The 13,360-nt window shown below is 39.0% G+C and overlaps 1 protein-coding gene across 3 annotated transcripts in view; it reads right to left on the bottom strand.

Annotated features, from left to right (window-relative positions):
- LOC130186525 (uncharacterized) overlaps positions 1-13,360 on the bottom strand; it is a 41,447-nt gene that overhangs the window by 16,812 nt on the left and 11,275 nt on the right. Inside the window, exons 10-11 of one of the 3 annotated variants that reach the window (XM_056403709.1) lie at positions 9,553-9,640; positions 2,588-2,801 (exon numbers count right to left, since the gene is read on the bottom strand). In XM_056403709.1, the coding sequence (XP_056259684.1) occupies positions 2,769-2,801; positions 9,553-9,640 (121 nt within the window). In that variant the 3' untranslated portion in view covers positions 2,588-2,768. Of the gene's footprint in view, positions 1-2,587; positions 2,802-2,913; positions 4,330-9,552; positions 9,641-13,360 lie in introns of those variants that run through there. The other 2 variants (XM_056403707.1, XM_056403708.1) reach the window with 2 other exon arrangements.

Raw genomic sequence — 13,360 nt, 5'->3', positions numbered from 1 at the left:
TATGCTCCAACATAAACTGCAAATGTTAGCATCTCCAGCTAACTCGCTTACAACCCACAGGTAGCGAACTGCAGGTGTGAGCCCTGTATCTTCTATTACAGCAATGACTTGAATGTGTGAGTCTACTGTCTACATTAAAAATACCTGTTTTAATGTTGTGGCTGATCAGTGTGTATTTTGACTTTGTCAATCCATGAAGCTGTGGAAAATAGTTTAAACTACAAAATAAGTTTCAAATCACATTACTGATGGTTCAGAATGAACTCTGTCAAAACAGGCCGAGGATATACACCGATCAGCCCGAACATTAAAACAGGTTCACAACAAGAGCTTCTGGTTGTGCAATGCTCAAAGTTCAGAACCTGTGGTGACCAAGTTTTCCTGTACTGGTCCCCGGTTATAGAACAGTATCTTTTCTCAAGTGTATTTTATATTAATGATCAATGTATGTTTTTATTTGCGCCTTTTGAAGCAGTTTTTGCTATTGCTATATAAATAAAGATGCACTTACTTCCGGGGGTTTAGAGGTGACTACTGTCTGTGTGTGTCCCAGCATGTGTGTGTGTAGCAGTTGCAGGGTGTGAGGTTTTCCTGTCTTTACTTCCTGTTGTGTACCCTGTTAAAGGCCAGCAGTCCACTGAGAGTGGACAGATAGGACAGTCATGTGGTAATTAGCTCTGCTCATTAAAACTGACCTCAGGCTTTGTTCTGCCATCTGGATACACTGTCCTACCTCCTGTTAGACATGTGTGTATGTCGGTGTATGAGAATGACTGACACGATTTACTTGGATGGAAAATGGCCCCCGCTTGGAGTGCGTGGTTTATATCTCTCTTTTTCTGCATCTATTGATCTGTGCCTTCATTAAGTATCATCTGGTAGACACATTACAAGTCCTCTGTCCTTGGAAAACAAGACGACACAACAGAAGATTGTAGCATTACTTAACTTTTACCCTGTTTGTCTAAACATTACTAATTCCAGCCTTTTACATGTTTCAATTGTGTGAACTATGAATATGATTTTACTGAATGCATCAGTCTATTACACTCTCTGAGTTACATGTTTGCTACAAACACTATGAATTGTAGTGAATGAAGGATCTTTGTTCACATAACAAGCTCCAGTTACACCTAGATGAGCTGCATTTTGTTGTAATCGGTACGTATGGCAGAGAGAAAAAAATTGCCACCTTTGCTCATCACATTCTTGAATTTCATTAAAATGGCATTCATAATAGCAAATTCACTAGGGCATTGTTTGAGGGTGCACAGTCAGGTGATTTTTCAATTATGTTTTAAAATGTGAAAGAGAAGCACACACGGCCGGTTTAGAGTGGAATGCAACAAATGTGCCACGTGAAATGCTGATCTGTCCATCAGGTGACTTAAAGGTCTTTGCATTGAATTCCTGCGACAAGCAGCACGTCCAAATCAAATCAATGTTTCATCTGTTTGCAAATGGGCAAAATTGCAAATCCTGTAGGTATCAGTAGTAGGACCACATTCTGCATCTTTTAGACTGTTAACCTATTGTGAAGTCTGAAGTTTCATGAAGATCGATTTCTCAGTTTACAGTCAATGGTATCCTCATGTTTCTGTACAATATAAAGCGAAGAATGAAGAGTGGCTTTCTACACTTCAGTTTTTGTATGGATTAAACAAACAAGATGTAACATGTTAATTATTGAGCTTTCAAAATGATCAGCATTAAAGTGTATATGACTAAAACAAGGAAATCATGAGTATGGTACTTTAAATGTTTAGTTTGCCAGTGTCTTCTCAGTATTTTAAAGTAGTTCACAGGAGGAAAAACAGAAAAAACAGACAGTAATTAAAAAGCTCTAAAAAGTAAATGACACGAAAAATGAAATAAGTAAAACAGAGTTGTGTGTCCTTGTGTAAAAGAGGATTCAGAGTAAGTCCCTCTCGCCTATCATAAATTGTTGTGAGTAGGAGCATCATCTAATGGACAAGTGTGGGGTGAGGAGTGAGTCATACCACTCTGTTCACAAGAACCCCATTTTCTGTCAGATCCTGTGTGATTTATGTCTGCAAGTGTGTGTGTGTGTGAGTGAGAGAGAGAGAAATGGAGAAACTGAGACAACTGAGGGAGAAAAGTAAGAAATATGCATAGATGTGCGTTTGTATGTGTGTATGTGTGAGGGTGTGTGTGTGTGTGTGTGTGTGTGTGTGAGAGAGAGAGAGAGCAGCAAAGATAACGGTAGGTTTGTTGAGCAGCTCTCTGCAGGACAAAAGCGTCTCTCTGAGACACATGCCTATAGCTGATTATGCAGACTGCAGACAGCATTAACAGCATAGCTCACATTTTATACATATTACACACTCAAGGCTTTATTCATACTGTAGCTGAATGTTTTCCAGTTCACATTGACTGCTACTATGCAAAATATTCCATTAATATATTGTATGTGTGCATTGTAAAATAAATATATGTATGTCTAGTAGGCAATTTTACTTCATTTTATTATACTTACATTGGGTTTTACTGGAGAATACTAATTTCTTATATCTTAGGATATTAGATGAACTTTGAATTTTCTCTTTTAGTAACAACGTGGGTGAAAGCAATTAGAACTCATTATTGTTTTATTTTAGCTGCAAACGCTTTGTCACTACTAGTCACACTGTGGCAGTGGTTCCCAACCATTTTGGCTTGTGACACCTTGAAATGAATCTAGTTTTCTTGCGACCCCTCATCATTCGTCATGGACCTGAGCAGCTCAACCAAAGAGGGATTTTTCTTTGTCAGATAGTGTCAGTTGCAGGATGTGACGAGGCCTGAAGAGATGGGAGTTTCCAGTATTTTAAAAGAAAAATTTATCAAAATGACAAAATATTTCTCCTGCAATTTTGACGAGATGAAGCAACTGAAGAAACTAAAATGAAACACTTCAATTTGAACAGTTTTTACTTAAAATGTAGCACACAGGCTCGTAAAATAACAATGTAGCATGATAGTTGAGATGTCATACAGTCTCAGAAACATTAATTTATACACTCTCATATGCCAAACTATGAGATTACACATGTAAGACATTAAACACTTATAGCATTTAAATAATTATAAAAGACAAATGAAAACATACATAACAGGATATGTACTACACTTTTATATTACTAAATTAAAACAAATTTTTATCAGTGTAAGAGGTAGAGAATAAGTCTCGTTTGGTTTATGATTCATGTGCTAAAATTCATTCAAGTTACCAAAGTTATTTAAAATGTAGACGTGTGCTCTGAAACTCCTTCTGGCATCATTTACATGTGATTCAGATGGCGTGCGTATCACTGCCGACTGAATGCATTCAAAAATAACCAGGTTAGTGTGTGTGTGTGTGTGTGTGTGTGTGTGTGTGTGTGTGTTTGAGAGAGAGAGAGAGAGAGAGAGACAGAGAGAGCGAGAGAGAGGAAGAGAGAGAGAGAGAGAGAGACTTGCATACTAAAAGGAGGCAAGTCAGTGTCAGTATGACGAACTGTTGCTAAGCAGTGGTGGTTGCTAGGTGGTGGAGGGGGGAGGGCAGACAGGTTTGCAGTCAGTGATGGAATCTGAGGGTTTACCCCTGTATCTGTGTGTGCACGTGTGTGTTCCCTTGGATCTATTTGGTTTAAACACTGATACTGCAGTGTGCAGGGAAAAATGCAATTTCTACCTTATAAATGTTGCAATTTTGGAGGTATTTCAATTTTTCTTCTCACAACAAACACCATCATACAAAAAGAAAGAAATACAGTGAGGTGTAACCAAATTCAACCTTGAAGCAATGCCTGATGTATTAGACAAGTTATTTCAATTAGATGAGCCAAAGAGTTTAATGTTTCATGATCTTTTCAAACTGTAGCTAATGTATAACTCATTAAAAAATGATTTTTCTGTTTTTTTAGTTCTGGATTTTCTGGTGCAGATTCATCAAAGGAAGCTGCAGAAACACACAGGAACACACCGGAGCAGGAACACACAGAGTGAAACCAGCACACTCCTCGGCTTTCCCCAGGACGATTACTGTATTATACGCAGCGGGGGAAAGCCTCACAGTTTGATGGCTTCCCTCTCAGTGCCTCAGATATGTTCTGGCTTTTACTGTGTTTTTTTGTTTTTTTTCCTTCAATTTAACAGCTGGTGCATCACGAAATATACGGTGTATCCCTAGCTGGTGTAGTTCTTGTCAGATCTGGTCTGATCCAGTCGAGTGAAAGACATGGTGGGGGGATTGGTGGGGCGAGACACAGGCAGCCATTTGTACTCAAGGTCCTGTGATGGAGGGTCCAAACACCAGTCGTAGTGCTTTAACAGGTACACGCACGCTTCCTGCCAGCAAAATACACATACACACACACACATAAACACACAGACAAACACACACACACACACACACACACACAAACAACCCTCTTTTCTGGATATGGTCTGGATGTGTTGTATTTTCAGTATCTTTGCTGCATTGACATAAACAGAACTTACTTCCTGCCTGATGGATGATATTTTGAGATAAGAGCAGTAGCGGCGTAAGTGATAATTACCTCATTTTACAGCTGGGCAAAAAAGAAATGTCAAACTAGAAGGCACTTGGCAGAGCAAGAGCCTCTGCCGAGACTGAACAGGTCTCCAACTTGCAAAGCTACAGCCTCCATAACACTTTGTGTCTGTTTGTATGTATGTATTTGGAAATGGCAATGCAACGCAACACCTTTTAGCAGCCAAGCTGAAATGGAACATTGGGTTCTTTGGACTTGGTAGGTGGTGGTAATGACTCAAATTATGAAAAATTCTTAGTTTTACACAAAACAAATGATGATAGCTGATAACCTATTTTCACTTGAGTCACTGAATCTCTTAGCTTTTTCAATTTTTTTTCTTTATGCCTATGTTTATTTGACAATCTGGAAGAGTTCACTGTATGCAATTCTCATTTTGCATCAAAATGTAACCAATTATCCATCTGCAGCCTGTTTTTATGTAAAAGCTGAACTATGGCACCACAAGACAGGAAAAAAATTATGTTCTATTCTATTTCAGTCTACATACTAAGTGCACTCAGAGCTCCATGGCTGGTGATATCATAACCAGCATTCCCCATTGGCTGATACTCAGCCACTGAGCCGACCAATCACATGCACCAGTAACAGCCACTTGCCCCGCCTCCCTCCACTTTATGAATGAAGATTTTCCTGATAGAGAGGGAGGAGCAAGATGAATGAACGGGGAAGGAAGGAAAGAAGTGAGGGAATGGAGGAAGGATGATGAAGGTGGGGGTGGGGATGAAGGCGAATGGGGGAAGGATGAAGTGAGGAGGCGATGAGTCACATCTCTGACCTAGAGCCCTGCGGTCTACTTTTTACTCTGGTCACGCCCTCCTCTGTGTGTGTGTGCGTGATGGCATGTGCAAGTGGTCAGGCTGCGGAGAGCCAATCAGACACGCTTGAAACACCCAAATGATGTGGTCTTTTAGCCATTACAGAGCAGGCTACAGTGAGGGATGAGGTTCAATGTGCACATCATTAGTGCAAAATAGACCTTAACAAGGTGATGGCCAGTGTGTGTACTTCTTGTAAATTATGATGCAGTGTTGGCTCAGTCAGTGTATATGTTGCTCAGAGTTGCATGGTGCATCATTTACTGAGGTACTCCTAAGATAAGGAGAAGGGGTGGGGTTGACCCCTGTAGGTGAAATTCATTTACTTACTGATTCTACAGTGACTGGTGGACAGATGAGTGGTCTGTGTCAGTCAATGTGAAATGAAACATTAATCAATACCTAGGAGTGTTGAAAGGAACAATACTGGATTAAATGACAATAAAGTAGTTGAGATTTAAAAATTAAATTGATAATGTAATTAAATTGTCAATAAAATGACATCAAAATAAAAATGTATTCAAATGATATCAAATAAAAAATGTAATCATAAATTATACAAATTAAATAACTAATTAAATTGATTAAATTTCCATAAAAAATAATGTAATTAATTCAAATAAAAAATAATAATCTAAATATAATACATAATGAAATTCAATTTAAATTATACATTTAATTTAATTAAAAATCCTCTGAGAGAGATCTGAATATAGATCTGAAATAAATACAATTTTAATTTGATATTTTTTACTGACATATTTAAAAGAAAACTACAGCTTATTACAACTTGCATTTTAGTTCAGTAGCTTGGGATATCACTAAAAGTAGTAGTATAAAGTTATCATACATCATATCACACTAATACCAATTGCCTGAGCTATACACAACAATATACTTACAGTGTTGGCACAGATGATTTGGACCTTGGACCTTGTGTTATTTATCTTATGTTGCTTTGGAAAACCACACATCACAGAGCTTACAAATGCAATATAAATGTTTTTTGAACTAAGTAGCATACATGATTATAGCAGCGTTTTTGTAACTAGTTTCAGTCTTCTTCATGAGGTATTTACAGTATTTTACCTACCAGCCTCTGGTTGCTTGTGTTAATTTTACACAGTATTAATACATTTAAATTATGTAAATAGTAACAGTTTTGGTTACTGGAGCTTTCTCTCAAATCAACCTGTCATGTTTTTTCCAAAATATTACTTAATATGTGCCCACTATTGACTAAAGCATGCACATGAATTGCTATAATTGCGGTACATCATGGGTTTATAAATGCCAACCTCAATTACAGCTTCCCTACTGTCTACAGTCTGTAATGGAAAGAATGTGTCTTTAAAAGGGGAAGATGACTACTCATTGTCCACTTGGACCGCAAGACTATGAGAGCAATGTTGTGCCCACATTATCCCATTCATGCCACTTGCTTAAGCAATAAAAAACAAGCAGCCTCTGGTTATCTAGGATAAGTAATCCAGTTTTATATACTGAAATATGATTGTCTCGTTGAAAAATGAGGAGAGCTGAATGAGGAGAGGGTAGATCATTAAACCATTGCGAACATTTCACCTGAGCTCCATTCAAGCAGGCCTAACATTTACAATGAGTCATGAGTATGTGTGTGAGTGTGTGTGTGTATGTGTGTGAGTGTGAGTGTGTGTGTGTGTGTGTGTGTGTGTGTGTGTGTGTGTGTGTGTGTGTGTGTGTGTGTGTGTGTGAGTGTGTGCGTGTGTGTGTGCAGGACTGAGTCATCCCTCACTGTTGCATTTTGGATAGCTTGCAGTAACACCCCCATCCATATTACGTGTTCATGTGTTGCTGTTTTTGCTCTTTAATAATCTGAGAAGAAAAACATGTATATGCTGTCTACGTGATCTACCACAGTAGGTTAAACAGTTAGTTAACAGTCTGACTCAACGGATGTGGACTGCTGAGATAAGCCTCTTTTGGCTGACTAGTGCAATCTGCTTCCTTCCTGCTGCTCTCTTGGCTGGTCTTACTTGCTATGTTCATTGAGAAACCGCAGTGATAAGCAGTTGACGAAGCATGAATGGCATGAATGAATTAAATCATCAAAACGAGACTGTGTAGCCCATTGGCTTAAAATATTACAGAACTACATTTCCTTTTGTGCATTTCAAGTGTTTGACTGCAGAACACAGGCTTCATAGTTAAATCAGTTTGGTAATGAATAAGCATGTTCTTAAAAATTAACCTTTTGCTAAATACCTCTCACAAACAGCAATTGTCCAATCATAGCTTAGCAACCCCTTTAGGCGTGTTAGGCCTCTAGAACATTGGATTTTTCCACATCAGTGGAAGAAATCAATGAATATATGCTGTGCTCTAATGTAAGCCGTTAACATTAGCATGTACGGCTAACTAGTTAGCAAAGCACTAGGCCAGGGCCAAGGAGCATTTCATTAGCTAACTACATTTTGTGGGATGACATGTACTGCTGTGGAGTAACGTTTCCCTACTGACTGGAAGCTGGTCTTTGATGCTACTATATCAGAGAGCGTGCTAACATCTCCAGCTCTGTCCTGCTCTCTATTGGATTTGAGAAAATTTACATTCCATCAACCGCAGCCAAATTGGTTTTCCAAAAAAGCTAACATGGAATAATTAAACACACTGATCCAAACACAGTCACTTTGGAATGAATAAAAGGTCTGATCTTACATTTTCCCTTATCATACTTATATATTCATACTACACTACACTGCAATTCAAGAACAATTATATTTCTTTATTTGTTGTAATGTTTTCAAACAACTCATGGAGTTGACTTTAGCTTAATTATCTAGCTAGCTAGCCACAGCTGATAAAAACTGCTAGCAACAATTTTATTTCAGCCATTCAGCCACCTGTTGATTTATCATTGTAAACTGTTTATGTGTTATTCAAGAGCAGAAATCTTAGATGGTAGTAATGGTGGAGTTAAGCAAACGGCCAATTAAATTAAAGGATTTCACTTTATTGGTTCCGACAAAATAAATAAATTAAAAAATATTCAATCATTTTTATTAGAATTTTTGAACCTACACCAGGTTTGGCTGCGATTACTGAGAACCAGAGGGGATCCTTAAAACCCAGTTCCACCGACAGTTAAAACCTTGGGGATTCACTGGCCCACAGTGGTTATTTTCAAGTTGGTGTCACCCCTGTACTCCCCAGAGTCAAGGCTCACAACACATGCATACACACTTGCACATACACACTCTGTTTCCAGAGAGAACACCCCTACATGGGAAATAAATCTCTCTCCATCCTGTTGTCACACCTGTAGCACACCTGTCTTGTTCTGGTGCCTTCCGTAGGCTGTGTATGTGGGCGTCTGTCTCCTGAGTAGGTTATATATGCAATAGTGGCTATGGTGAATGCTGCCTTGGGGAAGGACAGGTGGTTTAAACAGGACAACCTGTACCTAGACTCTCCGTCTGATATATCTAATAAACACACACTCTCTCTCTCTTTCTTTTACACACACACACTCAAACACATACACACACAGCCAAGCATTTCATCATTCCCATGAGCGGTGCTCTATTTACTGAATGGTTGGGGGATGGTTCACCTCTCCGTCTGTCACTGCTAGTTTCTCTCTTGGTTCATTCAGTGGGCATTAAGCTTCAAAACTGTGAACTAAGACTCAGACTCCTTGCACTGTGTTTATCATGATATGTCCTAAAAGACAACAGCAAGTGAAATACTCTGATGGTAAATAGTTGTGTACTCCAAAACAGACAAGGACACAAATGCGGACAGTGGACACGGTTCTATTAAAACTACACTGGGTGTCTGTTTAGGTGGATGTGTTTACACAAGCAGTTGGAACAGACGATCTGTTCGGGGTACATTTTGTGCGTTACCCATAAAGTCTGCATGGACCCACATGGCTATGCAGACATGGGAAGTATAATTTCAGCTTAATTCTACCCAGCTGCATCTGCATGATAATTTCTCTTCTCTACTCATCATTGTATTTTTGTTTACTTGTAGTGGAAAGAGTAGATCTTGAGGCCATAAAAGTTTCTGTCTTGTTTTGTGTCCCTGACTAAAAACATGAATTAAATGCAACAGAAAGTCAAGATGAAAGTGAAAATACTTTTCCTTGAGTCAGTTCTTCATATGCATTTATGTGTGTGTGTGCGTGGAGTCACCTTAAGGAAGACATCGTTAAGTTTAGATCCAATACAGCTCCTGGGCCCGCTGCCGAAGGAACACAGGAAGTGCTCCTGGCCTGCATTCCTGCACATAAAAAAACATAGGTATATAGTTTGTGGATATCAGAGTTGCAGAAATCAATAATCTGACATAGTTTAAAGAGATTTAGGAAAACAAAACACACACACACACACACACACGCACGCACGCACGCACGCACGCACGCAGGCACGCACAAATACACACACACACACACACACACACACAAACACATACAAAAATCAGAGAGCTCAAGTCAGTATTGTTCAACAGGACTGGATTCCATTCATAGTCATTCGCTAAACAGAATAATGAGCACTTCATCCAAAACTGTCAAAGGAGGTGTTGTTATCCACAGGATGATCATCAGATCTGACATCATGTTAAGATCAGAGGATGATGACATGTTGTCCAATACAGTTTCTCAACCAATGACAGGACCAGGTGGTGACAGTGGTTAGTAAACCTTGTTCATTTATAAATGAATGCAGATGTGATCAAATTTTTCACTATGGTGATTGACAAACTCTTTCCCACAAAAAACAACAGCACTCTATGGGTCTATATTTCCGTTCATTCCTTCACTGATTTTCACACACTATCAGTGCAATCCATTGGTTAGGTTATCTACATGTTATTTAAACACCACTGGTATTTTCAATACCATTTACATACAGTAGTACACTATGTTTTAATTTCTTTAAAAAAGAAAAAAAGAAAAAAAAGAAAAAAAGAAATCTGATTCAGATCCAGCCAGAGAATTTAAAGGTGCCCCTTGGAGATTTTTTTGCAAACAAAAGTCATGTTTATATTCAGTGTTTCTCACCATAATCAACTGTGTATCCTTGAGGTTATCGAACACGTTGAATATATTTCCTTTGCAAAGCTGATTTTTTTGAATATTTTTAATTCCTATATTGTTCACGTCCATGATTTCTAGCTTGCAGTCCTCCTTCACTGCCCTTGCGGGCACATAGCTTCGCTTATTTGCATGTTAATCTCCATCACCTGTCGATCAGCGACATAGTGTGAAACTGGCGGCAGAAATATGTACCATGCATGGTACAAACAAAACGGAGCTTAACATTGGTCCATGGGGCAACAAGTGGTCAAAATTTAAACAGGGTACCTTTAAGGTTCAAAGTTGAGGGTCTCAAAATAGTACCTATCTGACCTCTGAACTCTCTGCTGCATGTGAACCAATTAAACGACAAGCTTCTCTTTTGAGCATGAAAAGAAAATCACCTCGACACCGGTGAGGAATGAACAGGTCTGAAGGTACAAAATAACACAACATGAACAAAAATCAGCACCACAACTTGACACGGTGTAACTCGGTTGGTTCCATCCAGCAGGTTTGTCAACAGCCTGCTGATGCAGGCCGTCTCTCCCCTCTCACCACTAATGCATCCTGTCTTCCTGAAACCTGAGCTCTGATTAAAGGCAAACAGGAAGCATTAGTGGTGTGTATAGTCTGGGTTCAGTGTGTGTGAGAGGGTTTGTGTGTGTGTGAGTTAGAGACACAGAGAGAGGGAGAATATTAGTGTTCCCTGCAGCATCTGTCTAATGGTTTAATGTACTATTAGGCTCATCCTGAAACAGTAAGATGTATAGCACACAATGCAGTCTTGTAATACTGAGATACACAGAGAGGAAGTCTTACCAAGCAGTGCTACATAAGGTAATATCAAATATGCTGAGTGGATGGGAAGTGAATCAGAGAATATAATCTATTATACAGTATAATTAATTTTTCTTGTATAAAGTGTAAAGTGTTCTGAAAGACTGAACTCTGAGTGGACATTAAATTAATTCAATTAACTATTAGTTAGAATAGAGGGGATTCAGAAAGATGCTCTGAAAATGTTTTAGTCATCTAAAACACCAATGGTAAATGATTAAATATATGTAAATTTTTGTGTCAGGAAAAGGCCTCTTTAGAGCACCAACATTCAGCAATTCAAATAGGGTTGGTATCGTGCCATTTGACAGCTGATTCCCATGGTTAGAGAAACAATTGACCAAAAAGAGCCTAATATGCGAGATCAAGAATCATCTTCGAAGCTAGGTAGCTAGTTATCTTCTTTATTAGTTAGCTACCTAACTATACTCATTAAAAATAGCGAAAGAAAAATGGAGAGTGAAGTGTTGATAAGAAAAGATGTTGTATAAGTCAACATATGTTGTAAGAAGTAACAACAAGTTAATGATCATCTCTGTGTCAGCTGAAAATGATGTCAGTATCACTTGCTACTGACTGTATAAGACAAAAGAAAACGAAATAAGCCCCACTTCCACTATGAAATCAGCTTTCAAGAAACCCTTTTGATTTTTTTATGTGTGGACACTTCTGGACTAAAGGAATATAAATAATGGAGGAACAGACAGACGGTCGACAGGTAGGGCAGGTAGGTAGTCTCCGACGCTTCACCTCCTGCTGGTTTATGATGCTGGTAAATCTGAATGAATTTAACTTTAGTGGGCATAGTTACTGAAAAATGTACTCATCTCATCTTATTTATCTGAGCTACAGGGTACAACATGTCATCACTGACAAACGTTTAAGCATTTATATCTTTGCTATGCTGCTTCTTACTAACATGATCAGGTCGCGGTAACGCGGTCAACATCCATAATAACAATGTAGACTGACAGTGAGGCTGAGTCCCCTGTTTGGCCACATCAAGTGGGAATTACAGAAATAACTGTTGTGAAAATGAAGCATCTAACTCTGTGTGGTTTCTGAAGCAGTCCTCCTTATTGTGCGGGCTCACACTATGATGTTTGGAGCAGTGGAGAACCGTGGAAAAATGAAGTAGATTTCTACAGGAATTTCAGAAAACCGTCTTTTCGGCATGGCTACAAAACTAATGAAAACTCTTCACCATAAGTAGTTATGTGCTGTGCTTTGTGTGGGGGTGTGCTAAGCTTGCAGGTGGGCAGCACCAAGAGAGGTACTGACGTCAATAGGACCAGGAAGTAATGTCTGGACCCCCAACAAGGCGTTTTATACAAAGGAGAAAATTGTAAACTTTGATCCTTGTGACTCTGGAGACCATTTACATGCACAAAAACCTATATAACATACTATAAGTACGGAATAACTCAGAAAAGCATAATAAGTCCCCTTTAAGACACAGGCCATGACAAACAAACCTGAAGTTATCTCTAGGAACTTATGTTGACTTGAGTCTTTCGAATCATTCATGCAGTGGGTGATTTATTGCAACATAAAAGGCTAAGCAAATTTCCACCTCAAATAAAAACAGACGTATGTCTGTGTTTTTTGTAGACCAAGACACTTCCTGTTTTTAGATTCATCTAAAACTAGCAACACAACCCACTGCAGTAGCTCTGATTTTTATCTGTTTGGCAGCGTTTCCGATTCATTTATCTATGGCCAGAGCCAGTGTGGGCGTTTGGCTGATAGGATGTTAACTTGCTAGCTCTACTGTTTGCTTCCAACTGGAAAAGCTCACACACACGCACACTGACGATTTGTACTGGGTAACACACGGCAGACAATATACACAACTATCGCACAGAAACATACACGCACAAACAGACGACGTGATTGAAATGTAGTTATTGTAGGGAGGCTTGTTATGTAAGAGGACTGCAGTCATTAAATTAAACAGCCAGGTGGCAAGGAAAGAAGCCAGGCAACTATCAAGACTGACAGGAAAATAGTCTCCAGGAAGACTGACAGATGGAGAAGCAGAGAAAGAAGCAGGTAGGAGGAAGGAGAAGCAGGCCGGAAGATAA

The sequence above is a fragment of the Seriola aureovittata genome, chromosome 18 (assembly GCF_021018895.1).
Source record: "Seriola aureovittata isolate HTS-2021-v1 ecotype China chromosome 18, ASM2101889v1, whole genome shotgun sequence".
Taxonomy (NCBI): Eukaryota; Metazoa; Chordata; class Actinopteri; order Carangiformes; family Carangidae; genus Seriola; species Seriola aureovittata.
The sequence above is the reverse complement of the archived record's forward strand: the minus strand, read 5'-3'. Positions and strand labels throughout refer to the sequence as shown.